Source organism: Desmodus rotundus, chromosome 12 (genome assembly GCF_022682495.2).
Source record: "Desmodus rotundus isolate HL8 chromosome 12, HLdesRot8A.1, whole genome shotgun sequence".
Lineage (NCBI taxonomy): Eukaryota > Metazoa > Chordata > Mammalia > Chiroptera > Phyllostomidae > Desmodus > Desmodus rotundus.
Genome location: NC_071398.1, coordinates 45950541 through 45974621, shown reverse-complemented (window position 1 = coordinate 45974621; position 24081 = coordinate 45950541). Strand labels below are relative to the sequence as shown.

General features: G+C 54.5%; 2 protein-coding genes across 12 annotated transcripts; both read left to right on the top strand.

Annotated features, from left to right (window-relative positions):
* On the top strand, positions 1–13249 carry ALDH16A1 (aldehyde dehydrogenase 16 family member A1; the record flags this gene model as incomplete). 2 transcript variants are annotated; one of them, XM_024566440.4, is given in 17 exon segments in its annotated part: positions 1–168; positions 4665–4767; positions 5164–5290; positions 5833–6011; positions 6097–6174; positions 6270–6451; positions 6544–6696; positions 7181–7366; positions 7478–7573; positions 7770–7906; positions 8063–8168; positions 8261–8391; positions 8747–8914; positions 9183–9384; positions 11852–12037; positions 12276–12398; positions 12948–13249. In XM_024566440.4, coding segments are annotated over 17 exon segments (2487 nt in total), but the record flags the coding sequence as incomplete, so codon positions are not given.
* Positions 13250–17783: 4534 nt separating this feature from the next.
* FLT3LG (fms related receptor tyrosine kinase 3 ligand) lies at positions 17784–24048 on the top strand. Of its 10 annotated transcripts, none has more exons than XM_053916290.2 (8): positions 17784–17955; positions 19206–19272; positions 19801–19911; positions 20084–20137; positions 20323–20466; positions 20970–21108; positions 22139–22323; positions 23634–24044. In XM_053916290.2, exons 2-8 carry the CDS (start codon positions 19240–19242, stop codon positions 23748–23750), a joined length of 783 nt encoding a protein of 260 aa, XP_053772265.1. In that variant the 5' UTR covers positions 17784–17955; positions 19206–19239; the 3' UTR covers positions 23751–24044. The 10 variants fall into 10 exon arrangements, with proteins under 10 accessions (XP_053772265.1, XP_053772264.1, XP_053772266.1 ...); XM_053916289.2 differs by having other exon boundaries at positions 17784–17987; XM_053916291.1 differs by lacking the exon at positions 17784–17955 and adding an exon at positions 18583–18602.
* Positions 24049–24081: the final 33 nt, after the last annotated feature.

The following is a 24081-nucleotide window of genomic DNA, read 5'->3' as shown; positions in this document are numbered from 1 at the left end:
GGCGGTTCCACCCTTTGGACCTCAAGGTTTCCTTGGGCAGAGGGCCCTGCAGTCGGTGGAAAGTGGTCTAGACGGGTGATGGCTGCCACGCGCACAGAGTCCCGCGCGCGAGAGATCTTCTCCACGCTGGAGTACGGACCGGTGCCGGAGAGCCACGCATGCGTGCTGGTGAGGGCCTGCCTGGCCAGCGCTGCCCATCCCCCTCCCCTGTACACCCGCCCCGCCCCGTTTTGCGCATGGACTCCCGTGACCCTGTGCGGCAGCTCAGCGACTCCGCCCCCACTCAGCTCCAGAGATTTCTGCGGTCCTGTGGAACCCACTCCCGGAGGGCGTTCGCTTGAGTATTTTGCGATTGTTGCCTCTTAACCTTTTAGTCTGTTCTCCTGGTTTTTAGTAGTTGTGCTGCACGGCCCGAGCTCACGGCGGTGTTTCCCCGACTCCTCATACACCTCCCACTGCGGGGTTCCAGTGATTCCTCAGAGTTCCTTCAGAACCTCCCGTGGTTCCCCGGGACTCAATTCCTGTGGGGCTCCCATGATCTTCCAACGAACATTTGAATCCCCGCAGACTTCCCATGATTCCTCAGAACGTCCTGTGCCTCCCGTGGTCCTCCAGGGCACCCCCCAGGATTCTTGTGGAGCTCCCTTAATCTCCTGGAACCTCCGTGGAGTCCCCGTGATTTCTTAGGGTCCTCTCTACTTGTGGGACTTCTTTGATCTCGAGAATTCCCAGAACCCCAGAATACATCTGAACTTATACAACCCCTAAGAGTACTCTCGTGAGCCCCCCCCCCATATCTCTCAGAATGTCCCGTGGGGCCCCCATAATCCTCAGGGCCTCTTAAAATCCTGATGATGCTCCCGTGAACCTCGGTGTTCAGAAATTTCCTAGGACTCCTGTGATCCCTCAGGGTCTCCCACAACGTTTTGGGAGCTCCTGTAGATGAGGAAGGTGCCTCGAATTTTCTGTAATTTCTCAGGTCCCTGAGAATCCCCCCATGAGGCTATGACCAACTCGCAGGGTCCTCCAGCACCCAAGCGTGAGAAGCCTGGGCTTCTCTTGAGGGAGAGGAGGAGGAGGCTAGAATAATAGCCCAAGTGGAAGAAGAAGAGACCAGAGTCTGCGCCGGCCGTGGAGATGGAAAGGAGGGAGTGAGGCAGGGATGCAGGAGGAACAGGATTTGGGGAATACAGAGGGCAGGGACAATTCTTGGGGTCTGGCCCTGTGACTGGGTGGCCTTTCCCCCTCCCTCCCTGGTAAACCCTGGAAGTGCAGGCTTTTGGGAAAAGATGCTGAGCTGAGTTATCCCATACTGAGGGTGTGAGGGGCCTGGGGACAGGCGGGAGCCAGGTGCAGCAGTCCAATACTACTGTGAGCCTCAGGTCTGGAGACAGGGACCTGGGAGGCGCCAATGTAGAAAGATATGAACCGTTGGAGTGACAAGATTATCTAGAGAAATAGACTCAGATGAAGAGAACTGGGACAATGTACGGAGAATACCCACACTTGGAGGTTGGAAGTGGAATATCATGAAATAGTAATGTGATAGTGGCTTGTATTTATTGGCAGCTTTATTTTAAAAGTTGGTATCCAATAGAGCATTTTGAAGGTTTTATTTATTAATTTTTAGAAAGAGGGGACGGGAGGGAGAAAGAGAGGGAGAGAAACAAGAATGTGTGGTTGCCTCTCGTGGGCCCCCTAGTCGGGACCTGGCCCACAACCCAGGCATGTGCCCTGACTGGGAATTGAACTGGTGACCCTTTGGTTCACAGGCCAGAGCTCAATCCATTGAGCCACAGCAGCCAGGGCTGTTGGCTGCTTTCTATATAATATGGTCTGTGCTCATCATAATCGCACAGAGTCCCCCCACAGAGCCGCTGCAAAAGGGGCTGATGGTCATTATTCTAGTGATAGCACATAGAGGCTTGAAGAGGTAATTTGCCCATGGTCGACAGCTCAATAGAGAAAGCTGAGATTTGAACCCGAGCCCTCAGATTCCAGAGCCTGTGGTACCCCCACCTCTCCCCAAGCAAAGGTCTCAAACTTACAGTCTGTTGCCCAGATTCAGCCAACAAACATGTTTTCTTTGGCCCAAACTTGATTTGTAAAAATGTGAATTAATGGACAACTAATTCCATGTAAACATCCGGGATTCCAGCTTGTGTTGAAAATAAAATTCCCAAATTTGGCAACCTTTGACCCACATCCCCTGACAAAAGTCATCTGGATCCATTAGCGACAGTCAGTATTAGACGGGCTGCGGCTTCCCAGTCTCCACCGGGCCCTCTGTCATGCCAGTGTGGTCTGCCGAGACCCCGTGGGCATTCATTTAGGGCTTTGTTTTCCTTTGGGGGAAAATTTCGCCAAATTCCATTGAATACTTTATGGACTTACATGCACCCATCACGCGGCTTCAGCCATCATCGACATTTGGTCCAGGGTTGCACCGCTTCCTGTTCTCTTTTGCTGGAGTGATTTAAATTCCGGGTGTTGTGTTATTTTCCCATAAATACTTGATTCCTCATTTCTAACACAGAAGGGCTCATTGTGGATCATCACCACCATGCCATTAATAGGCTTACCATTACCAGTCATTCTTTAATATCAATGAATTAATTGATTTTTTAAAGACTTTATTTATTTATTTTTAGAGAGTGGGGAAGGGAGGGAGAAAGACAGGCAGAGAAACATCAATGTATGGTTCCCTCTCACGTGCCCCTTATTGGGGACCTGGCCCCAAACCCAGGCGTGTGCCCTGACTGGGCATTGAACCGGCGACCCTTTGGTGCACAGGACTCAGTCCACTGAGCCACAGCAGCCAGGGCTACACATATTAATAGATATTAATAGGCTAGCTCAGGTTCAGACACCCTCAACTGTTTCAAACTCTTTCCCCCAGCAGGGTGGGGTTTGAATTAGGAACTTGTGGCTGATCATTTGACTTGAGGGCAAAATAAGGAGAAGGGCCTGTTGTCAGGGGAAGAGAAAAATCACGAGACTGGCATCAGGGATGCTGAGAGAAGAGTTTGGGAAAAAGTGGGAAGTGTGCCTTAGACTTAGCAAGGATTTGGAGAAGACACGACCAGGGACAGAGAGAAACATGAAGCCCGTGTGGAGGGAGAGATGCAATAAAATTAATAGAAAGTCAGCCCTGGCTGGTGTGGCTCAGCAGATTGAGTGCTGGCCATCGAATCAAAGGGTTGCTGGTTCGATTCCCAGTCAGGGCACCTGCCTGGGTTGTGGACCAGGTCCCCAGTAGATGGCACGTGAGAGGCAGCCACACATTGACGTTTCTCTCCCTCTCTTTCTCCCTCCCTTCCCCTCTCTAAAAATAAGTAAATAAAACCTTAAAATAATTAAAACATTAATAGAAAGTCTTAAGTAGTACTGTTCTGACTATATAATACATATGATTCATTTAATCTTCACCACAGCTTTGTGAAGTGGAGGGGGGACTGTCAGCCCCGACTTCCAGGTGGCTTAGCAGAGGCCAGGGTATTATAAGACCTGCTTAGGTTGCACAATGAGTAAGTCCCAGAGGCAGGACTCCAACCCTGGCCGTGTGGCCCCTCGCTCCAGGGTCCCCTCACCAGACTGCTCTCTGCAAAGCCCATGTGTGACGCCTTGGGCTGGGTTAGACATATCACCACCTAATAAACTGCCCCTGGCCTGTCTTCCGTGAGGGTCCACACCCACTCCCTAGGTGATGACAGCTGAGATGGAAGGGAACGCCATTCCACAGGTGGGTGCGGGTGCCACCTGGCTCAGGAGCCACATGGTCTCGTGGGCGTTGCTTCCAGGGCCCTGGCAAGGGTCCCTGGAGCACAAAGAAAAACTTGTACGTGAACATTTCTACCAGCACAATTCCCTGTAGCCAAAAAGCGGAAGCAGCCCCCAGTACACATCAGCTGACAAATGGATAAACAGAATGTGGTCAGTGCAGATACCAAATGTCATACAGCCATAAAGAGACGCCTTGAAACAGGCTGTGACACAGATGAACCTCCAAAACACCATGCTGGGTGGGAAAAGCCAGCCACAAAAAGACACATAGGGTAGGGTCGCACTTCTTTGAAATGCCCAGAATGGGCAAATCCATACAGACAGAAAGCAGATTAGGCCCTTCTTGGTGTGGTTCAGTGGATTGAGTGCCTGCCTGTAAACCAAAGGGTCGCTGGTTTGATTCCCAGTCACGGCACATGCCTGGGTTGCGGACCAGGTCCCCAGTAGGGGGCACACGAGAGGCAACCACACATTGATATTTCTCTCCCTCTTTCTCTTTCCCTTCCCCTCTCTTTAAAAATAAATAAATAAGAAAGCAGATTAGTACTGACCAGGAGTTGGGGGCACTGGGGGAGGGAGAATGGCTGCCTAAAGAGCTACAGAGTTATCTTTGGGGGTGATGAAATGTTCTGGAGTTAGAGGTGATGGTTGTACCACGCCGTGAACATACCAAGTGTCACTGGATTGTACACTTGAAAATGGTGAATTTCTGTTACATGTCCCTTAGGTTTACGTGTATTTCCACCTACACAGGAAAAGAATTAGCGGATGGGGCAAAAGGGGGAAGGTGTTTCCCTCCCAGAGAACACTGGGTGGGGTTGAGTTCCCCTAGCTTCCTCCCAGACCTCATTCCAAACTGTCTCCACCCCTCTCCCACCCAGGCCTGGCTGCACACCCAGGACCGGTGCTTGGGTCACTATGTAGATGGAAAGTGGCTAAAGCCAGAACACAGGAACTCGGTTCCCTGCCAGGATCCTGTGACAGGTAGGCGGTGTCCCCTAGTCATCAGGGGAGGGAGAGGGATCCGTGCCCCCAGCTATCACCCCCAGAGACACCCCATTCTCTTTGCTCAAGCTGGTGGCGGGAGAAGGCTGAGAGTTCTTGTTGCTCCTGATAATAATTATTCTAATATGGTCCCAAGTCGCACAAGACGCTTTTGGGAGTCACCATCTACAAAACTCCTTTCCTTGCTGCAGCAGGCAGCCAGAGCGATGACCAATAGGTTTATCCCCGTTTGTCATGTGATAAAACTGAGACCCTCGGCAGAGCTGGGGACCACCCTTACTACCTGCTCCGAGTCTCTGGAAATCTCCACCCTCTCCTGTTCTAACACAGCCTTTCCCTTCTTTGATCTCGGTCCCCCCCCATTCCTCTCCCTAGGAGAGTACTTGGCCAGTTGCCTCCAGGCCCAGTCTGAGGATGTGGTGGCAGCCGTGGAGGCGGCCAGGACCGCACTGGAGAGCTGGAGCAGACTCCCCGGGGTCTCCCGGGCCCAGCACCTGACCAGGTGATGCAGCTGAGGTGTGGACGCCGGGAGGTGGGGAAGAACTTGAGAAAAGATGACTCTGGTTCCCAACATCACACTGAATTCATTGGCCACAGAGGCTGATATTCCCAGCATGCCTTGGGGCCTTGAGAAACTAAAACATCCATTTCTCACTATTCATTGGGACTAGTAGTAATAAAGGCCTAATTTCCCAGAATATCCTTGGGGCCCATCAGGGCTGGTGGATCCTCAGAGCCCATTTTCCAGCAACTTCCTGGGGCAGCTAGAAACAAAGATTCCATTTCCCAAAATGTAATTGAGATTAGAGTTAAGCCCCTGTACCACTGGGGGTTAAAGGTGTACAAAATCTTCACACAGCAGCCTCAGGTTTGTTTTCCGGACTACATTTCCCATGAATCTCTAGTGTCCTCCCCTGGTAAATGGTGGGGGGGTCCCAGGGGTTCATGGGGATTTTTGTAGTCCAAGTATATGGGATATGTTCCAAGACCCTTATCAGGCCAAGGGGCACTGGGAATTGACCGTCCCCCTTGCTTTCTCCACAGGCTGGCCAAGATGATCCAGAAACACCAGCGGCTGCTGTGGACCCTTGAGTCCCTGGTCACTGGGCGGGCTGTCCGAGAGGTCCGAGACAGAGATGTCCCCCTGGCCCTGCAGCAGCTCCAGTACCATGCAATTCAGGCACACAGCCAGGAGGAGGCGCTGGCAGGCTGGGAGCCCATGGGTAAGAAGCAGGAGTCCTGACCCCAGCACCCTCCTCTGTCAGGACCCAGCAGTGCCTGTCCCAGTCGCCTAATTTGTTCTCGCAGGAGTGATTGGTGTCATCTTGCCGCCCACATTCTCCTTCCTTGAGATGATGTGGCGGATTTGCCCTGCCCTGGCTGTAGGTAAATAATGGGCTGGGGGCCTAGACTCCTGGGTCTGAGGGAGGAGGGGCTTGGGGCCTGGACTCTCAGGTCCTTGAGCTACCTGCCTTCTCCAGGCTGCACTGTGGTGGTCCTCGTGCCCCCGGCCTCCCCGACACCCCTCCTCCTGGCCCAGCTGGCAGGAGAACTAGGTGCATTCCCGGGAATCCTCAACGTGCTCAGTGGCCCCACCTCCCTGGCACCTGTCCTGGCCAGCAGGTCTGGGGTCCAGAAGGTGGCCTTCTGCGGATCGGTGGAGGTATCTTCAGGGCTAGGAGGGTGACGGGACACGGCTGGGGGGCCAGAAGGCTGTTCCCCTCCAGCTGAAACATGCGGGGGGTTGTCCCTCAGGAAGGACGTGTCCTTCGGCGGACGCTGGCAGGCATGGGTCCCGAGCTGGGCCTGGCACTGGGGACCGAGTCACTGCTGCTGGTGACAGATACGGCAGATGTGGACTCAGCCGTGGAGGCTGTCGTGGATGCAGCCTGGTCTGACCGCAGCCCGGTGAGACCCATGGGCCGGGGTCCTCTAATGGCCTGGGGGCCAAGGTCGTCTGTCTCCAGACCTTGGGGCCCCATGTCTCTGTTCATTTTGACCTTCAGTTACTGGTGTCCCGAAGCCATCTTTACGCCACCGCATGCCTAGGACTCCTCATCCCCTCAGATTTCCGAACCTCCCTGCCCGGCTGTCCTGGGCTCTCGGGGGTGGGGCTTGTGTCTCTTGTTCTGTAGGATTCCCCATTGTTCTGAGTGTTGATGTCGCAGGTTTTCTCACCTCTGTGTTCACTCTGAATCACCAACTTTGTGTAACTCCACCTCCTGCCTGGGGTCCGCCTGGGGCCTCAGAGAGTGTCCAGGGTCCTTGGCCACATCTCCCTGGCCCTCCTTTGGTCTCTGCATTTGTGTCCCTGAGTCTCGTCCGTGTGTGGGGACCTGTCCCCCAACATGGGCCCTGAGCTGGCCCACCCTGATATCTCCTTTCCTAACAGGGGGGCCTCAGGCTTCTCATCCAGGAGTCTGTGTGGGACGAGACGATGAGGCGGCTGCAGGCGCGGATGGGGCGGCTTCGGGGAGGCCATGGGCTGGATGGGGCCGTGGACATGGGGGCCCGAGGGGCCGCTGCACGTGACCTGGCCCAGCGTTATGTGCGAGAGGCCCAGAGCCAGGGTGCACAGGTGAGCCAGGGTGCACAGGTGCCAGGGGAGGAGGGACCCAGGCCTCAGGGAGGAGTTCTTGGGGAAGAGTCACATGGGAGTAGACCCCCAGGTCCATTTCTTTCTCCCCAGGTGTTCCAGGCTGGTGACGTGCCCTCCGACAGCCCGTTCTTTCCCCCAACCTTGGTCTCTGACCTGCCCCCAGCCTCCCCGTGCACCCAGGCAGAGGTGAGCCCCCTAGCGTCCCAGAGATCCTATTCCATCCACCTATCTGCACCCAGACACGGGCAGCCTCAGAGGCCCCTGCGGGACCACTTGGCCTCAGTCTCGGGCTGCTGACTCCTGGCCACTGGTCCCCTAATGGAGGTGAGTATTGGAGGGAGGGGCTGGCCAGGCTGCGTGAACTTGCTCATCACCCTTCTAGGTGCCATGGCCTCTGGTCATGGCCTCCCCATTCCGCACGGCCAAGGAGGCGCTTGCCATGGCCAATGGGACGCCGAGAGGCAGCAGCGCCAGTGTGTGGAGCGAGAGGCTGGGGCAGGCCCTGGAGCTGGGCTACGGGTCAGTCGCATGCTGGGGCACAAGGAGCGGCCTGTGGGGTGGCCCACACTTCCGTCCTAGTGTCTTCATCTGTCTCTGGGTCTGTGTCCCCAGCCTCTCTGACTCCCCACCCCCTCGACTTCCTGTTTTTCTCTCTGATGCCCCATCTCCCCACAGGCTCCAGGTGGGCACCGTCTGGGTCAATGCCCACGGCCTCAGAGACCCCGCGGTGCCCACAGGTGGCTGCAGGGAGAGTGGGTCGTCCCGGCATGGGGGCCTAGATGTGAGTGCCCCCCACCCCCCCCCGCCGCCATCACCGCCCCTTCGTCAGCCCGGTGCCCACCAGGCATACCTTTGATACTGTGCCCTTCACAGGGTCTGTATGAGTACCTGCGACCCTCGGGGACCCCTGCCTGGCAGCCCTACATTTCTGAGAATCTGAACTATGACACCTTTGGCCTTGCTGTCCCCTCGACCCTACCGGCTGGGCCAGAATCAGGTCCCAGGTGAGCTGTTGGAGGGGCCACATCTCCCAGAGCTCCTCAGGGTGTGTAAGGGGCCAAAGGAGGTTGTGGCAGGCTTCCCATGGACTAAAGGGGGTTCCCTAGAGCCATGAAGGGTCTCTGAGGCCCACAGAAAATTGCATTGTGGGTCTCGTGGCTTCACACCCACCATCCAGGCCTGATGAAGGCCTAGTTCTGCTCAGTAAAGGTCTAGGATCTCCCAGAGGTTCATGGGGCTGACAATTTGGAGTCAGCCAGAGGCTCATGGGAGCCAGAGTGGTCCATCCAGTGGGGAGGCTCATGGGCTCTGAGCAGACCTTGGCCCCAGGACCCGCCCTCACACCTCACCCTACTCCAGCCCAGCACCCCCCTACGGGCTCTTCATCGGGGGCCGTTTCCAGGCTCCTGGGGCCCGGAGCTCCAGGCCCATCCAGGATTCACAGGGCAAACTCCATGGCTATGTGGCCGAGGGCGGAGCCAAGGATGTCCGAGGCGCCGTGGAGGCCGCTCACCAGGCTGCCCCTGGGTGAGTGGGGGTCACGCAGGAAAACTCAGGGGTCACGAGGTATCAGTGAGGGTACTCTGGGATGCCCAGGGCTCATGGGCGATGGGGTCTGGACCTTGAGGGCTGGTGGGCTGTGTAGTCCAAGCTCCCAGGGCAGACGGAATGGGGGCTGGCCCCTCACTCTCTTCGTCAGGGAGACCCCCAGGGAGAGGGGCTGTGGACAGAGGAGGGGCGCTTGGGAAGAGCCAGAACCAAGGTATCAGCCCCTGTTGTATACTGTCCTCCACAGCTGGGTGGGCCAGTCACCAGGAGCCCGGGCAGCCCTGCTGTGGGCGCTGGCAGCCGCCCTGGAGCGCCGGGAGCCCACCTTGGCCTTGAGGCTAGAGAGGCACGGAGCGGAGCCCAAGGCTGCCAAGGCAGAGGTGGAACTGAGCATGAGGAGGCTTCGGGCGTGGGGTGCTCGTGCGCAGGCCCAGAGCCACAGCCTGCTGGTGAGAGGGGTCAGTGGGCAGTCTGGAGGGGGTCAGGCAAAGGCTCTGGAGTGAGACCTGGGCCCGAGTTGTGATCGCCAGCGAGTAACCTCGCCTCTCTGTGCCTCTCAATTTCCTCATCTATATAACGGGCATACCTCAGATTAGTGTTTCAAATGTTTAGTGACCCATTCATTACTGGGTCATGAAATCAATGTAGTGCATTATAACCGTGACTGTCTTCCTTTCCAAAAAATTATTTACTGCTTTGTTAGGGAGGGAGAGGCATCGATTTATTGTTCCACTTATTTACGCAATCATTGGCTGATTCTCGTGTGTGCCCTGACCGGAGGTCGAACCCACAACCTTGGTGTGTCGGGAGAGAACGCTCTCGCCTACGAGCCACCCGGCCAGGGCTCTTTGACAGTTTTGAAAGTTTGGCTTTAATTGAAGTGTCATATACACATAGGAAACCACCTTCTTAGTTCTACAGTTTGATGAAGTTTGACAAATATATGCAGTTATGCATTCACAATCAACAGGAAACATTTTCATCCCCCGAAGGCTTTCTCCCACCCCTTTGCGGCTAATCGCCTTCCCGCGGCTCCCAGTGTTTGGCAGCCACTAAACTTTCTGCCCTTTTACTTTTCCTCCAGGAGATCGTAAATGGAATCACACTGTGTAGTGTTTTGTCTCTAGTTTCTCTCGTTGCTTTTTTTTTTTTTTTTTTTTTTTTTAAATATTCATTTGTTTTAAGAGAGAAGGAAAGGGAGGGAGAAAGAGAAGGAAACATTGATGGGTTGCCTCTCATGCGCCCCCTACTGGGGACCTGGCCCGCAACTGAGGCGTGTGCCCTGATCGGGAATCAAACCAGAGACCTTTTGGTTTGCAGGAGATTGCTCAACCCACTGAGCCTCGCCAGCCGGGGCTCTTTCATTGGTTTTAAGATTCATCCATGTTGCACAGATTGGTACATTCCTTTTTATTGCTGGAGAGTAGTCTCTTAGGTACGTGCCGTATTTGTTCCTGCATTTACCAGTTGCCAGAATACCTTTGGCTATTATGAATAAGCGGTTCGCATGCACGCCTTTGTGTGAATAAAAGTTTTTATTGCTCCTGGGTAAATCCCTAGGAATCGGACTGCCAGATGGTGTTACAGGTGCACATTTAATTTTACGAGAAACTGCCAAACAGTTTTTCAAAGTGTTATACCATTTTGCTATCCCATTAGTAACATACACACTTAAGTTTCTATACATCCTCGCCAACATTTTAGAATTACCAACTTTTATATAAAACTAGCCATTTTTCTGCCCTGGCTGGTGTGGCTCAGTTGGTTGGAGCATAGTCTTGTAAACCAAAAGGTTGCCAGTTTGATCTCTGGTCAGGGCACAGGCCTGGGTTGCAGCCAGATCCCCAGTAGGGGGAGCACGAGGGGCAACCATACATTGATGTTTCTCTCCCTCTCTTTCTCCTTCTCTTCTCGTTTCTCTAAGAATAAATAAATAAAGTCTTTAAAAAGTAAAATAAAAATAAATAAAATTTATTTTTTAAAAAGATTACAAAAACAGTGTAGATTGGGATTCCATATCTAGAAAGTTGTAGAAAATACAGGTTTGTTTCTAGTGAGAGAAGGCAGGCAGGTCGGTGGCTGTCTGAGGGCAGAGAGGGTTCGAGCCCAGGTTCGAGGGAGGGGTCACCGGGGCACAAGGAAACGTTGGGGATGAAGTTCATGATCTTCACTGTGATGGCTTCCTGAGTGTGTACATGTGTCAGAACTTATCAAATTGTACCCTTTGTTTTTATATTTTCAACATTTTTTTATTGCTGTTCAATTACAATTGTCTGCATTTTCTCCCCACCCCTCCACCCCACCCCAGCCAAACCCACCTCCCTCCCCCATACTTGTACCCTTTAAAATGTGTGCAGATCAATGAATGTCAGTTGTAAAGGGTTTTTTTATCCTTACGTGAGATATGTTTATTGATTTGAGAGAGAGGAAGGTGGGGGAGAGAGAGAGAAACATTGATGTGAGAGAGAAATATCAATTGGTTGTCTCCCATGCGTGTCCCAACTGGGGATTGAACCCACACCCTAGGTATGTGTCCTGCCTGAGGGTCGAACCCACAACCTCCATGCATTGGGACGATGCTCTAAGCAACTGAGCTACCCAGTCTGGGCAGCTCATTTCATTTGAACAGCAAATCTCTGAGGTAGCTTCTATTATTATCCTCATTTGAAATATGGGAAACAAAGGCCCAGAGAGGTTAAGTAACTCGCTCAAAGTCACATAGCCGAAAGTTGGTGGACTGGACCTTGAAACCAGGCCATCTGGCTCTGAACCATCACCTGGTTATATTATTACTGGAGATGTTATGGAGAAGCAAAGATGGGGGTGTGAGGAGGGGGCAGGTGATGCAGGGGGCCATGGGAGGGTGGTCAGGTACCCCTGCCCTGTCCTTGACCTGCTCCCCGCCCCTCCCTGCAGGTGGCTGAGTTGAAGGGTCCTGTGCTCCGACTTCGGGAGCCGCTGGGTGTGCTGGCTGTTGTGTGCCCGGACGAGCGCCCCCTGCTGGCCTTTGTGTCCCTGCTGGCCCCTGCCTTGGCCCATGGCAACACTGTGGTCTTGGTGCCCAGTGGGACCTGTCCTATCCCTGCCTTGGAGGTCTGCCAGGTACAGTCACCTGCCTGCTGCTACTCCCAGCAGCCCCTGGGGCAAATGAAATATGCCCCAAGACCTACATGGAACTGAGCTCTCACCCTTACCCCTCGGTAACCATGGTAACCCCAGTCCCATTCCTTCTGGGAGCCCTGTTATACTCCTCCGGATGCTCACAGCCCTGCCCCCATTGCCCTCAGGGTCTCAGACTCCTTCCCCCCAACCCTGGGTGGCCCATCTCTCCATCCCCTAGGATATGGCCACCTTGCTGCCAGCGGGCGTGGTGAACGTGGTGACAGGGGATCGGGACCACCTGGCCCGCTGCCTGGCCTTGCACCAGGACGTCCAGGCACTGTGGTATTTCGGGTCTGCCCAGGTATCCTCTCTTTTGTCCTCTTCTGCGTCTTAAATGTCACAATAGGCTCTTCCTATTCTGGGAACATGGCTTTGCCCCTTGAAACTCCCGTTGCTAAGGGGGACAAACTCCTTGGCAACCAGGTTCTGAGGGCCTGCCCCCTCGGAGCCCTCGTTGCTATGGAAGATGTGCTTAGCAACAAGGGCCTGAGATGTGCCTGGCCCAACGACCTAATCTTACTGGATAACCCATTGCCAAGAACCACACCCTAGCAACAGAGTTAGAAGCCCCTAGTCTACCTAAACCTCCTGATGGGGACTCTGTGTCAACAAAAACCTCAGGCCTCATTTGAACCTGGGCTGCTAACTGGGAGGAAGTCCCCTAGCCACAAAGGTCAAGCCTGTTTCCCTCAGCATCTGGAAGGTTTGAATGCCAGCCGCTGAGCAGTATAGCAACGGCCCAGGTCAAGTCCTCCTGCCTCTGCTCAGTAATAGTCCTTGTTGCCGAGGACACAGCTGCTCATCAGATAAGCTGGGGGAAAGGCTGACCACCCCACTGTCTCCACGCCAGGGCTCCCAGTTCGTGGAGTGGGCCTCCGCAGGAAACCTGAAGCCCGTGTGGGTGAACAGGGGCTGCACACGGGCCTGGGAGCAGGATGCCGCAGGGGCAGGCCCCGAGCTCGAACTGCAGGCAGCACGGACCAAGGCCCTGTGGCTGCCCATGGGTGACTGATGCCTGAGTGCCACCCACTCCATCTTGGACGGAGAAGAGCTGGACCCTGGCAAGACTCCAGATGGCTGGAACTTCCCTCTTATTTTGGTTTCCGTGCCCTCAAATAAACCCTGACCCGCGTTGGCTGTGCTTCTGAGGGAGGGAGCGAGCAATAACTTTTGGGCTCTTCGAAGCCACTTTAGTGCTGTGACTCAGCAGCCTAGTGGGCTGGTGCCAGTACAGCACAGCGTTTGTGAAACAGACAGAGGGACCCTTGAGAAGCCCAGGACAGGCCAGCAGGGCCTCTTGTTTCTTCTCCAACAGGCAGCTTCTGTTCTTTGTCCCTCTCGGCCTACGCATGGCCTCAGAATCTGTGGTGTGCTGGTATAAAGTAAAACACAGTAGCTCTCAGCCATAAAAAGCCCCGGTGAGGAACTTGTGCTGATGTCCGCAGTGTAAATGCTCCCACCGCGTCAGCTGTCAAGCTCCAGGTGATTGAACAATCCCTCGGCTGACAGAATTCCTGAATTTTCAAAGCTCTCATGAGCTGTTCCAGCAAAGCAATGTTCTAGAAATCTTTTTTTTTTTTTTTTTTTTTTTTTTTTTTTTTTTTAGAGAGAGAGAGAGAGGGTGGCTTGCAGCCATTCAAGGCCAGGCAGGTTCACATGGGATTCAGGCAGACGGAAGAAAATTCGGGGAGCCATAGAGATATCTGACATGCTTTTATTCTGGGGTGGGGCGATCCACGCCTGCTGCAAGCTGCGTGTGACACCGCAGGAAGTGCCGACTCCCTTATATACTAAATGCACACCAAGCCGGCAAAGTGCCAATACTGACCTTCAGTTTTATAACAGAGCTTCATTTACACGTGCTGGCCCTGACTCAAGGTTATATGAACACTACTAAGTTTTTTTACCCTGGACATCCAGGTGAGGGAGCCTGACTGATTCCATTTTCCCTACAAAGGGGAAGGGAGGGAGAAAGAGAGGGAGAGAAACATCCATATGTGGTAACCTCTCATGTTCCCCTAACTGGGGACCCAGCCTGCAACCCAGGCATGTGCCCTGACTGGGAATCGAACCAACAACCCTTTGGTTCACAGGCCGGTACTCAAACCACTGAGACACAACAGCCAGGGCTAGAATTCTTTTTTATGCCAAAAAAAACCCCCACTCACTAGCATAAAAGGAAATTTCCTGGGAGGCTACAGAGATACCTTAGAGAAAACAGGGCAAGATGCATATCCGGATACCCCGGGTCCTGGGAACCTGAATGTGAGCCCTGCTTCAGGGCACGTGCTTTCTGTAGGCTGTGCGATCTCAGGACTCTCATCTGCCCATCTGCTTACTTCAAACCTCTGTAGCCATGTGACTTCCGGAGAGCTCCTGGGCCGCTCAGAGCCCCCTCTCCTTATCTGTAAAACAGGGCTGGTAGTTACAACCAGTTGGGTTCGCTCTGAGCTGTACACAGGACGTGCTTAATGAGTGCCGGCTGTCAGAGGTTGATTTTGGCCTTGGAGCCCATGAGAAAGGGCACCTTCCGAGTAAACTACCGGTCCCAGATGTGGATGTTTGGACAGAAGAGACACAGGAATGCAAGAGTCGGAGGAAAGTCCCTGGACGGCTCTCGTTACCATCTGTGATTTCAAGGCCCCCTCCCAGATTCCGTGGGCTGCCTCAGTGCCCTTCCTACTAATTCTGATGCTAGCCAGCCCGCGCCAACTGCGGGCAGGTCCATGGACCACCAGCCTAGACCACTGGCCACGGTTTGCGCCCCGTCCCCAGGAGGCGGAATCTGATTGGCCAGCCTGGGTCAGGTTTCACTTGGGAGCCAATCATGCCAGCCCAGAGGGTGGGCGTTCCTGGTCGCTGCAGCCATCCTGTCAATCAACAAATACCTACTGAGACGTCCATTGTGAGGGAGGCCGCAGTGAGCCAGACAACGTGGCCTCACACAACCGATGTTCTTGTGGGTGAAAGGTGTATCCGTTTCCTGTTGCTGCTGTAACAAGTTACCACAAAGTTAGCAGCTTAAGTAACACCACACAAGTGTATTGTCTTTCAATTCAGGAAGTCAGAAGTCTGAAATGGGTTTCACTGAGCTAAAGTCAGGCTGTCAGCAGGGGCTGGGAATTTGTCCCAAGGGCACTCAGGGAGCCATAGAGGGTCTGTGAGCAGAAGAGAGGTAGGCTCGGCTCTGTTCCAAAAGACACAGATAAAAGCTAAGATGTCATGTACTATAATAATAGAGGAAGCTCGGGGCACTGTGAGAGCCCAGAGAAGGCACCCTACCCAGTCTGTGTGTGTATGTGGGTGCGAGAGACAGACAGGTGGAAGGAATCTTCCCCAGGAAAGTGCCATCTTCACTGAGGATTTTTTTCCCAGCTTTAATGAGGTATGATTGCCAGATAAAGCATATAGTTCTGTTGTACAACATAATTTTTTAAGCTTTTATTGTTTTTAGAGAGAGGGGAGGGAGGGAGAAAGAGAGGGAGAGAAATATCAATGTGCGGTTGCCTCTTGTGCGCCCCACAACCAGGGACCTGGCCCATGACCCAGGCATGTGCCCTGACTGGGAATCGAACTGGCAACCCTTTGGTTCACAGGCCCGTGCTTGATCCACTGAGCCACACCAGCCAAGGTGCACAAAACTACTTCATATGCATATGCATTATGAAATGGTTATCACAATCAAGTTAATGGACACACCCATCAGCCCACATAATTACCTTTCTGTGTGTGTGGTGGGAACTGGTAAAATCTGTTCTCAGCAATTTTCAAGCATGCAACACAGAATACAGTGTTGTTAACCGTACTTACCACACTGTACATTCACCACATCCCCAGAATTTACTCATCTTCGACATGGGAGTGTGTATCCTTTGCCCAACTCCGTCCCGTCTTCCCCTCACCTGCAACCCCTGGCAACCAGCCTTCTCTTCAGTGTGATGAGTTTGACTTCTTCAGACGCCACAGGTGCAGTCAAACAGTGTTTGTCTTCCTCTGGCCCATTCCCCCAGCCGAAGGTCGGGGTTCTCCAGGTTGCTGCAAATGGCTGACTAATTTGCAACATATTATGGCTGAATAGTATTCCATTATTTCCCTTTTTCTCAATGAACGGTCCTGGTGCCTCAGGCACACCTTATTGGCTATGACGCAGCCACAGCACCCAGCTCGTGTTTCTCCGCTTTCTCCATTCATCTGCCAGTGGCTCCTAGGTTGTCTCCGTGACGTGGCTCTTGTGAATAATGCTGTCCATGAACATGGGAGTGCAGGTTTAAGACATCCGTTTAAGATACTGGTTTCAGCCCTGGTTGGTGTACCTCAGCAGACTGAGCGCTGGCCTGTGAAACACAGGGCTGCTGGTTCAATTCCCAGCCAGGGCACGTGTCTGGGTTGCGGGCAGTGTCCCCAGTAGTGGGTACGTGAGAGGCAACCACACAGTGATATTTCTCTCCCTCCCTTCCCCTCTCTCTAGAAATAAATAAAAAAAATTTAAAAAAAGATACTGGTTTCATTTCCTCTGGATATATTGTAGTTTGCCACAGATAATGGGATTCCATGCACATGATATTCATGGGATCATTATGGCCATTATTATATCCATGGCATGGAATCATTATACCCACATATAAATCACATCCTTATTTTCCCCCAAAAAATTTGGGCAACACAGCACACATTATACACGCCAAAATACAGTATACCCAGGGGTGGAATCGCTGATCTATTTTTATTTTCTGAGAAAACTCCATACTGTTTCCACAGTGGCTGCACCGGCTTACATTCCCACTAACCGTGTGCGAGGGCTCCCCTTTTCTCCCCCGCATCCTCTCTGGCACTGGTCTCTCTTCTTCATAGGGGCCATTCTAACAGGTGTGCCGTGACTTGTCACTGGCTTTGACTGGCATCGCCCTGATGATGAGTAATGGCCTTGAGTCTGGAAGTGCCACGGAGATCTGCTTAGGCGAGAAAAGTGGCCAAGGGGCATCTTGCTTCCCAGCAGTTTTGCTCAAACTGCACAAACTGATCATAAAATCACACACACACACACCCCAAGTAGCAGAGAGCATCCCAGGCAGAGGGAACAGCATGTGCGAAGGCCCACTGGTGGGCAACAGTTTTGGGGGGACAGTAGTGGGTTGCATAGTGATCCCCAAAGGGTATGTGCACATCCTCACCCCTGGAACCTACGTGTGTGACCTTAAAACACTCTGGGCAGATATAATGCAGTTGAAGATTTGAGAGATCATCCTGGGTCATCCAAATGGGCCCTAAACCTAATGACGACCGTCACACAGGAGACAGAAGAGGACAAAGCCCTGTGCCCACAAAGGCGGAAGTGGAGGTCAGTGTCTAGCACCCCTCCGGTCCTCTCTCTCCCCCACCCGCCCCACCCCCGCCCAGGGTGGAGGTGGGGGGTTGGCCAGTTAGGCTGATATCTCGAGTCTCAAAGCGCCAACGCTCTAACCTTGGGATTGGTCTTTTCTGGGTTGACCAGCCACGCCCCCCATCTCCAGTCCTCTCATTAGCATAAGCTCAGGTGAGGTCAGGGGGGCCCCTGGTGTATAACAAAGACACTCCCATCACTCGTCTGGGAAATGCCCAGGGTCTTAGCGGTTGTCTCCCAGGAAACCGGGACGAAGACCAGATGCTTTCTCTTTCATACAATAGCGAAGAAGGGAAGAGGCCGGGATCCACTTACTTACTGAGCAAATACCGATTGAGCACGTGCTCTGATTCAAGTGCAACTGACGGTGCTGGAGACCCAGCAGGGTGAACCGACACCGCCGTGGGCCTGGAGCTGACCTCCCGGTGGGGGCCACCGCCGAGGAAGACGATAAGCAAAGTGCACGGTGTGCCAGAAGGTGATAAGTGACGATGGAAGGAGCAAAGCGGGGTACAATTTGAAAAGGGGTGACGGGGGAAGGCTTTGCCTGTGTGTTTGAGCAAAGGCCGGGGGATGAGTTGGGGGAGAAGCCAAGTGGGTGTGTGGGGGGAGGGCATTCAGGGTGAGGGATCTGGCGGTGTGTGCAAAGGCCCTGGGGCAGGAGCGTGCTGTCCCAGGCAGCCAGGCAGAGCGAGAAGGCCGGGAGGGACCCGGGCCAGATCTGGCAGGTCCACGTGGGCCACAGTCAGGACTTGGTCCCTTCATTTGAGTGACAGGAAGCAGAGGGAGAATGCGTGCTGATTTAGGTCGTCAGGGAACAGACGGAAATGGGGAAGGGGCGGTGAGGGCCGAGGCCTGGAGGGGGGCTGCAGTGGTTTTCAAGTGGGAGATGGTGGTGGCAGACCCCCTGGGTGATGCTGGCGGGGCGGGGGGTTGGAACGGGGGTGGTGAGAAGTGATTGGACGGACTCTGGATGCATTTTGACAATCAGCCAAGAAATTTGCTGACGGACTGGACTGCGTGGGCAGTGAGAGGCCAATAGTCACTAGTCCCTGCCAACGCTATGGGCCCCAGCATCTTGATGCAGAAGATGGGGAGCGGGGAGAGTTGAGGTTCAAGGCGAAGGTGAAAGGCCCAGGGAAACCTCCTCCCCGCCCTGCGTGCTTTGGTTCTAGTTGGAGGCGGATCCGGGTTCCAGACCCAGCTGCTCATTCAGTCTTTCCCACCCGGGAGCACTGACCCACCCTCAGCCCTCCTGGGCCAGCAGCCTTTGGAGCGTGAGCTGCCACCTGCCACCACCAGGTGGCGCCCCTGGGCTCTGACCGAGCCACCCCAATTCAATTACCCCCTCCAAAATTTTCTTTCACTTTCGCTCTCCCCGTGTCACCCAGCCTGTCCCCTTCCACACCCAGCCTGGGCAAGCCTGGTGCGGGAGGAGAAATGGGCTCTGGGTCCCCGAGGGGCGGGGCTGGGGTGCCCCTCCTGGGGCTGAGGGAGGAGGAGAGGGGGTCGGGTCCCTGGTGAGGGTTCCAGGGATCAGACGTCAGGGTTCTTAGAAGGGGAGATGAGTTTTCACTGTAACTGGAGCGCATGCAGGAAACCCGAGGGAGAAGGAGGCAGAAACTTAGCCACATCAAGGGGCCGAGGGAGGGGCGGGGAGTTGAAGGGGCGGGTGAGGAAAGGGCTGGGGTGTGGGGGACCGAGACCTGCTCTTCTGTCCCTTCCAAGATCTGGCTACAGGCATGAGGGGCCACTGGCGGAGATGACAGTGTTGGCACCAGCCTGGAGCCCAGCTGTGCGTATACCGGAGGGACCAGGTGGGGGACAGGGGGCTGTGTCGTGATGGGCAGACAGGTGGGGACATGCAGAGAGGTGGAGGAAGTTGGACAGGGGTGGAGGGAGACGGGCAGGGGTTGGAGCAGCAGACAGAGGTGGGGAGATGAACAGGTTGGGGAGGCAACTGGGGTGGGAGAAGAACCAGAGGGAGGTGAGTACCAATGGGTTGGAGGGGACCCAGCTGGAAGGAGAAATGGGAGAGAGGAGCAGGGAAGGGCGGAGGGGTGGGCAGAGCAAAGAAGATGCAGGGCAGAGGGAGCCAAGACGGAGATCAAAGGGCCAAGTGTGGGGGCTGGGGCACAGGGGACTGAGGGCTGGACAGTGGGGGGCAGACGCGGAGAGAAAGACAGGGCCACAGGCCGGAGGTGGGCAGCCATGAGCCAGATTGAGGAGATGACCTGAACCACAGGAAAGGAGAAAGGGGAAGGGGGTCTGGGGGAGCCTCGGGGAGTGGTGTGGAGCCAACAGAGGCACCCCTTCCCCACAGACACCCCTGCTGCTACTGTTGCTGCTGAGCCTGGGCCTCTGCGGGACCCCAGACTGTACCTTCCCCCACAGCCCCATCTCCTCCACCTTCGCTGACACCATCCGCAAGCTGGTGAGCGCCCCCCTCCACCCTCTCCTGCTGGCCCTTCTGAGCCGCAGGTTCTGTTGCTGAGTCTGAGTTCCCACCTGCTCTGCTCTCCGTATCCGCGGCTCCCTGGGCCTCTCTCTCCATAGGTCCCTTTCCTCCCGTCTTCGGCCCACCCTGAACCCGTTCTCTCCCGCAGTCTGACTACTTGCTTGAAGATTACCCCGTTGCTGTGGCCACCAACCTGCACGACGTGAGTCCCAGGTGGGAGGGGCCAGGGATGGAGGTGGGAAAGAGACTCTAGGTGCACCGTCCCTCAGGGGACCAGGCCCCCGGCCCCCTCCCTGCTCAGACTCAGGAGTCCGGCCCTACCCCTCCTCCCTCAGACCCCCAGCCTCTCTGCCCGAGGGACCCAGGGCTCTGGCTGTCTCTCCCTAGGACAAGCTCTGTGGGGCCTTCTGGCGCCTGGTCCTGGCCCAGCGCTGCATGGAGCAGCTCAAGACAGTGGCCGGGGCCCAGATGCAACAGCTGCTGGAGGATGTCAACACAGAGATATATTTTGTCACCTTATGTGCCATGCAGGTCAGCCCTGAACTTGGGGGGCAAGTGAGGGGAGTGAGATGCCTTCCTAGGGAATGGGAAACGAAGCTCAGCTCGGCCTTATTGGAGATTGTTTTCGATTGGGGCAACTCAAGGGAGGTGCGGCTGGGGCCGCAGGCTCACCGGGCCCTTGCTTGCTGGGCAATAACACGTCTGGGCACCAGAGGGTGCTCAGGGGTCTGGGCCCAGTCCACCGACGCTGAGTTTATTCCTCAGGCCCTGTTGCCGGGGTGTTGCTAAGGGGTTCTCTCCCCTAGCAACCAGGAGAAGGAGGGGATCTAAATACACTCTAGAAGGGGCTTCCTTGGGCCCTGTTGCTGGGTGTTGCTAAGGATGCTTCCCCTTAGCAACCAGGGGGAGGCGTGGTCCGAACTCTCCCTCTGAGACCGAGGCCTCTCCAGTCTGGTTGCTGGTAAGGGAAGGCCCTCGGCCTGAGAAGAGGCAAGGAGTGATGCGGTGGTGACGTCTCCCTCCCCTGCCCCCAGCCCATCCCCAGCTGTCTTCGCTACGTCCAGACCAACATCTCCCACCTCCTGCAGGACACCTCCGAGCAGCTGGTGGCCCTGAAGCCCTGGATCACCCGCTGGAATTTCTCTGGCTGCCTGGAGCTGCGGTGTCAGCCGGGTAAAGGCTCCCAGCCCTCCCAGCCACCACCTCCCGTCCTCACAGCGGCGCACCCCTGTGCACAGTCTCATACACTACCCCGCCCCCTGTCCCCCCGCCGTGGGCTGCGGGATTGGGGGCATGTTCCCCAAGTTCCTGCCCCTTTCCGGACCTCAGTTTACCCATCTCTGAGAAGGGACGGCAACCCCTGCCTGTGTCTCTAAGGCAGCCCCGGGCTGCAGAAACACAGTCTATGCAGAGGGGCCTGTTTAAGTGTACACTTCCTAGGAGCCATTTTTTAAAAGCTAAAAAGAAAAAAAGTAAATTTACTCTTAATCAAGATTTTTTTTTATTTTGTCCCCTCGTGACTTTAAAAAAAATTTGTTTTAAATTTATTTTAGAGAGAGGGGAAGGGCAGGAGAGGGAGAGAAACATCAGTGTGTGGTTGCCTCTCACACCCCCTACTGGGGACCTGGCCCACAATCCAGGCATGTGCCTTGACTGGGAATCAACCAGCAACCCTTTGGTTTATAGGCCGGCGCTCAGTCCATTGAGCCACAAAAAAAAAAAATTTTTTTTTTACCTGGCCAGGTAGCTCAATTGGTTAGTGTCATCTCCATATGCCGAGCTCATGGTTTCAATCTCTCTCTACCCGCCCCCCTCTTCCTCTCTCACTAAAAATTAAAAAATTAAAGAAAATTTTTTGTTTAACTTAAAAAAAGACAGATAAGAGCCTGTCACTCACATGCGGCTCACAGACCATCAGGGCAAGAAGAGGAATAAACAAGTCAACCCAGAAGCACTGGGAACATTTGTTCCATCACCACATTCGCCCATCAGTACGCGACCTGCCTATGTGCCAGACACTGTCCCTGGCTCCTCTGTATATGCACTCATTCAATTTCTGTGACAACTTAGGACGCAGGTATAAGAACTGTCCCCCCTACACAGATCAGGAGACAGGCACCGGGAGGCCAACAACCCACCCGAGGCCACAGAGCTGGCACTGGAAACTAGCCTGGCCTGACCCTCCTCATTGGTCACCCCACAGACTCCTCCACCCTGCTGCCCTCCAGGAGTCCCAAGGCTTTGGAGGCCACAGACTTGCCAGCTGCTCCGGCCCCTCTGCTACTCCTGCTGCTGTTGCTGCTGCCCCTGGCCCTCCTGCTGGTGGCTGCTGTCTGGTGCCTGGACTGGTGGAGGAGAAGGCGGAGGATGCCCTACCCTGGGGAGCAGGTGAGCCAGCCAGCAGGGTGGTGAGGGGTGGCTGGATGCCCCAGCTGCCTAGCTGTGGCTGACCCCTGGGGGTCGCAGGTGGCCCTGCCTCCAGTCCCCAGGAGCACTGACTCATTTTGCTGAGTCTTTGCCAAACTGAGGACCCTGGACTTTGTGTGTGCACAGAGGGCTGGGAGCAGGGGAAGTGGGGCAGTCAGCTCCAGATGCAGGAAGTCTCCTCTGGGGCGTGAGGCGGACAGACTGGGAGAGAGATTTGAGACCAAAGAGGAGGTTGGGTGAGGGTCCAGGGAGAGAGGACAAGGGCTGAGCCAAGGGGATGGAGGAAAGGGAGGGGCAGAGTCAGGGATCAGGAGGCACAGGGCTTGAGAGTGACAGGCTTGGGGGGTGGCACAGACGACCGTGGGTCTGGCCCCGTGACTGGGTCTACAGTGGGGAACCCGGGGAAGGAGGGAGATTAGGGAAAGACAGTGAACTCAGTGGGGACCTGTGGGCCAGGGAGATATTTGGGTGCAAGATCCTGCAAGCCAGTGGCTTCCTGGAGCATGGGGAGGGGACCACCTGTGCAAAGCCCTCTGGGTGTGAAAAATGCTGAGGGTGTTCCAGCGACTCCAGCCAGTCAGGGGTTGGTGCGAGTCGGGGTTTGAAAAAATGCCACAGGAAAATCTAGTCCTCAAAGCCAGGCAAGGGAGCCGGGACTGCCTGCTCAGGGGAGCAGCAAGAAATGGGGCACGTGTGATGGAAGAGAGAACCCAGGACCGGGTGTGGGGGAAGGAGGAAGGAAGGAAGGAAGAAGGGAGCCTCCAGTGGTTTCCAGAAGGGCCTGGAGGGATCTAACCAGCAACATTTTGCAGTAATCACTTTCACATCAGTGCCTCAGGGACACAGGCCTTGTGCCCAGGTTTCCCACAGACTCACTCACTTCATTGAGAAGCCAGTGTCGTCATTATTCCCATTTCGCTGAGGCTGAAACCAAGGCACAGAGAGGTAAATAATTTGCCAAAAGTCACACAGCTCGTGAGCGGCGGAGCTGAGGTTTGACTCTGGGCCCTCTGGTTCTGGCATCTGTGCCTTTTACTCTTCTGCCCTGGTTTCCTTATCTGTACAAAAGACTAATACTAGTCTTTCTACCATGGGGCCATGCAGAGGTAAAAGGAAGTAGCACATGTAAAGCCCTAGAATGCTCGAATGGCGTGATCCGATGGAAACAGAACACAGGCCACGTGTGATTTTAAATTTTCTAATAACCAATTTCAAGAAAAAGTTGAAAGAAACCAGTTTTTTTTTTTAAGATTTTATTTATTTGCTTTTAGAGAGAAGCGGGGGAAGAGAAGGAGAGAAACATTAATGTGTGGTTGCCTCTCAAGTGCCCTCCTACTGGAGACCTGGACCATAACCCAGGCATGTGCCCTGACTGGGAATTGAACTGACGACCCTTTGGTTCGCAGGCCGGCACTCAATCCACTGAGCCACACCAGCCAGGGCAGGTTACTTTAAATAATATATTTTATTTCGCCCTCTGTATCCAAAATATTTCAACAGGTAATCCATATACTTTTTAAAATCCTCTCTGAGGATGAGGATGTTTATTGATTTTATGGAGAGAAAAACAAACACGGATGTGAGAGAGAAACATCGATTGGTTGCCTCCCCCATGCGCCCCAACGAGGGATTAAACCCACAACCTTCTGGTGTACGGGATGATGCCCAACCAACTGAACCACCCGGCCAGAGCATAATCAATAAATTTTTTAAAACTAT

Bases quoted from the DNA above. Each gene is read 5' to 3' on its own strand.
- FLT3LG (XM_053916283.1), top strand. From the start codon at position 19,042: ATGAGTTTTCACTGTAACTGGAGCGCATGCAGGAAACCCGAGGGAGAA. The intron at 20,138-20,322 runs GTGAGTCCCAGG...GTCTCTCCCTAG, and splicing joins TGGCCACCAACCTGCACGAC to GACAAGCTCTGTGGGGCCTT. The intron at 20,467-20,969 runs GTCAGCCCTGAA...CCCTGCCCCCAG, and splicing joins TCACCTTATGTGCCATGCAG to CCCATCCCCAGCTGTCTTCG.